The 2,649-nt window shown below is 42.8% G+C and overlaps 1 protein-coding gene across 1 annotated transcript; it reads left to right on the top strand.

The window, feature by feature from the left end:
* Nucleotides 1-387: 387 nt before the first annotated feature.
* Nucleotides 388-1,209, top strand: olig2 (oligodendrocyte lineage transcription factor 2). Its single transcript, XM_008280136.1, has one exon. It carries the CDS (start codon nucleotides 388-390, stop codon nucleotides 1,207-1,209), a length of 822 nt encoding a protein of 273 aa, XP_008278358.1.
* The last annotated feature ends 1,440 nt before the right edge of the window (nucleotides 1,210-2,649 follow it).

Here is a 2,649-nt window from a genome sequence, read left to right as displayed (position 1 = left end):
ATTTAAGGTTTTTTTTCCTCAGCATCGCGCTTGGAAACTTTCTCGGTAGGTGTTTGTTTAACATTTATAATATTCTTACAATTAGTGTCAGATGACAGAGGTTTCATAGCGAGGTTTCTTCTGTTTTTAGTCCAAGCAAGAACCCAGAAGGAAAAGAATACAAATCACTAGAGTGCTCCACATTAAAGATCAGGCACTTCTTGATAACTAAGGCTGTTTATAATGTGTTTTATGATATATTAAATCGAAAAAAAGGATAAGATAGAGCAAAGTCATAAGGTCTGCTCCTTAGTGAATGGTTTACAACACTGATAAAATGAAGACATCAGTTTGTTTATATTTTCGGTGGTACTTTAGGATTAACTGAACTTTGTTTCCTGCAGCACTATGGACTCAGATACAAGCCGCGTATCGAGCAGACCGTCCTCCCCGGAGGTGGACGACATCTTCATGTCCACCCTGAAGAAGTCCGTGCACGGCTTCTCCGGCGCCGTGTCCTCCACCCAGAGCGACTCTCCATCAGAGATCCCCGGCCTGCGCGGCCTCTCCGCCGCCGACGAGGAGGCGCTTGCCCTGCGGATGGCGTCCAAGAAAGACCGCAAGCTGCTGTCGGAGAGCGAGCTGCAATCGATCCGCCTCAAGATCAACAGCCGCGAGAGGAAACGGATGCACGACCTCAACGTGGCCATGGACGGGCTGCGGGAGGTCATGCCCTACGCGCACGGACCGTCGGTGCGCAAACTCTCCAAAATCGCCACCCTCCTGCTGGCCAGAAACTACATCCTGATGCTGAGCAACTCTCTGGAGGAGATGAAGCGGCTGGTGAGCGAGATCTACGGCAGCAGCGGGCACCACGGTGGCTTCCACCCGTCGGCCTGTGGGACTATGACACACGCGGGGCCCGTGCCGGGACACCCGGCGGCTTCCCACGCGTCACACCCGGCGGTGCACCATCCGCTGCTCCCGCCGGCCGCCGTGTCCACCGCGTCTCTGTCCGCGCCTGGTATCTCCGCCGTCACCTCGGTCAGACCCCACCACGGACTTCTGAAAGCGCCCACTGCCGGTGCGGGGCCTCTGGGCAGCAGCTTCCAGCACTGGGGCGTTGGCACCGGCATGCCCTGTCCGTGCAGCATGTGCCAAGTCCCGCCTCCGCATGTGTCCAGCATGAGCTCTGTGAGCATGCCGAGGCTGGCCAACGACTCCAAATGACTCCAAACTGCACGGAACTTTGTCGGGGCTCCTCTCAGACTGTCTCCCCACATTCTGACGCTTTTATTTATAACTGTTGCTCAATCTGTTGCGTCGACGACATTGATTTTCCTTACTGGGACTTCTTCTTTTTTTGTTGCAACTAACTTAGTGTTTTATGATAATTAACCTCTATTGTAACAGGTGTTTTCTTCACACAACTTCAGCTCATTCTGGAAAATCTTTTCATAGCCCAGACAAGTTATTTAAAAATCAATTTTTAATGGCTTTTTCCATTCTGTGGATCTGCGGATGAAAAAAGCTCCCAACTTGAAACCAGCCCCTAAATATAGAGTGTAAATATGTAGATGGATTATTCTGTTTAAATAGTCGGAGATATTATATATTAGAGTCATGTTGATGTGCGGGAAGACTCCCCCAGCCTCCACATGTTACACCTGCTTTATTCTATCCGTCTTCTTCAAACGCTTCCCTCCTTTTTTCTTCTCCCCAGTAGGTTGTCATTCACTGCCCGACGCGAACAATGACCACTTCTTTATTTTTTTAATAAAAAAAATGAAAATGATATTTATTTACTTATTTTGGACGGGAATTTCAGATGAATCTCTGGTTCTGTTGGGGGTTTGAAATGTAAAAAAAATAAAGACGATTAATTTGAAAAGGAAAGAGTCTTTGGGTGATGGTTTTCTTTTTAAAGAAGAGATTTAAAGCAGCACAAATATTACACACATTGCATTTTTACAGAGAATAAACATCATTGTGTCCTCAGCAGCAGTTTTACGCAGAAGAGCGAAAAACCCTTTACATAATAAAAACACATTACTGTATTTTAGGCTATAAAACACACTAAACACATAAAAACAAAATTATTTCAGAATTATGTATATATTTAAAAGAAACAGAACTTTAATAGGATACAATAATAGGATGCCTTTGTGAAGCGCTATGAGATGACTTGTTGTTGTAAATATGCGCTATACAAATAAAATTGAATTGAATTGAATTGAATTGAATTGAAATACAATGACATTCATAAAACTGAATAAGTAAAGCTGAATATACATTTTAAAATTGCTGTCATGATTCATGGTTTTAGGAGGCAGCTTTATTCATTTTAGTTTTATTAACAAAACTGACTTCCTAGAAAATCCCCCTATTAATGTCTGCAGAAGAAAATATCAAGACATTTGAGAATTATTTAGCTTCTAATGATTTATATATGTACATACTCATCGTATTATTCTATTATTCCTACATAAAGTCTTTATTTTACATTTAAAAGATGTGAATTTCTTGAATACAAACAAAAGTTTAGGTGGAGTTTTGTCATTTTTTCTTATTTTAGTGGACACATAAAACATAACAAAACACATTTTACATAATCTCCATCTTTTATAATGGACTAGTGAATGTGCCAACATAAAATAAACATGTTCAGAG

Source organism: Stegastes partitus, unplaced genomic scaffold (genome assembly GCF_000690725.1).
Source record: "Stegastes partitus isolate 25-593 unplaced genomic scaffold, Stegastes_partitus-1.0.2 Scaffold183, whole genome shotgun sequence".
Taxonomy (NCBI): domain Eukaryota; kingdom Metazoa; phylum Chordata; class Actinopteri; family Pomacentridae; genus Stegastes; species Stegastes partitus.
The sequence above is the reverse complement of the archived record's forward strand: the minus strand, read 5'-3'. Positions and strand labels throughout refer to the sequence as shown.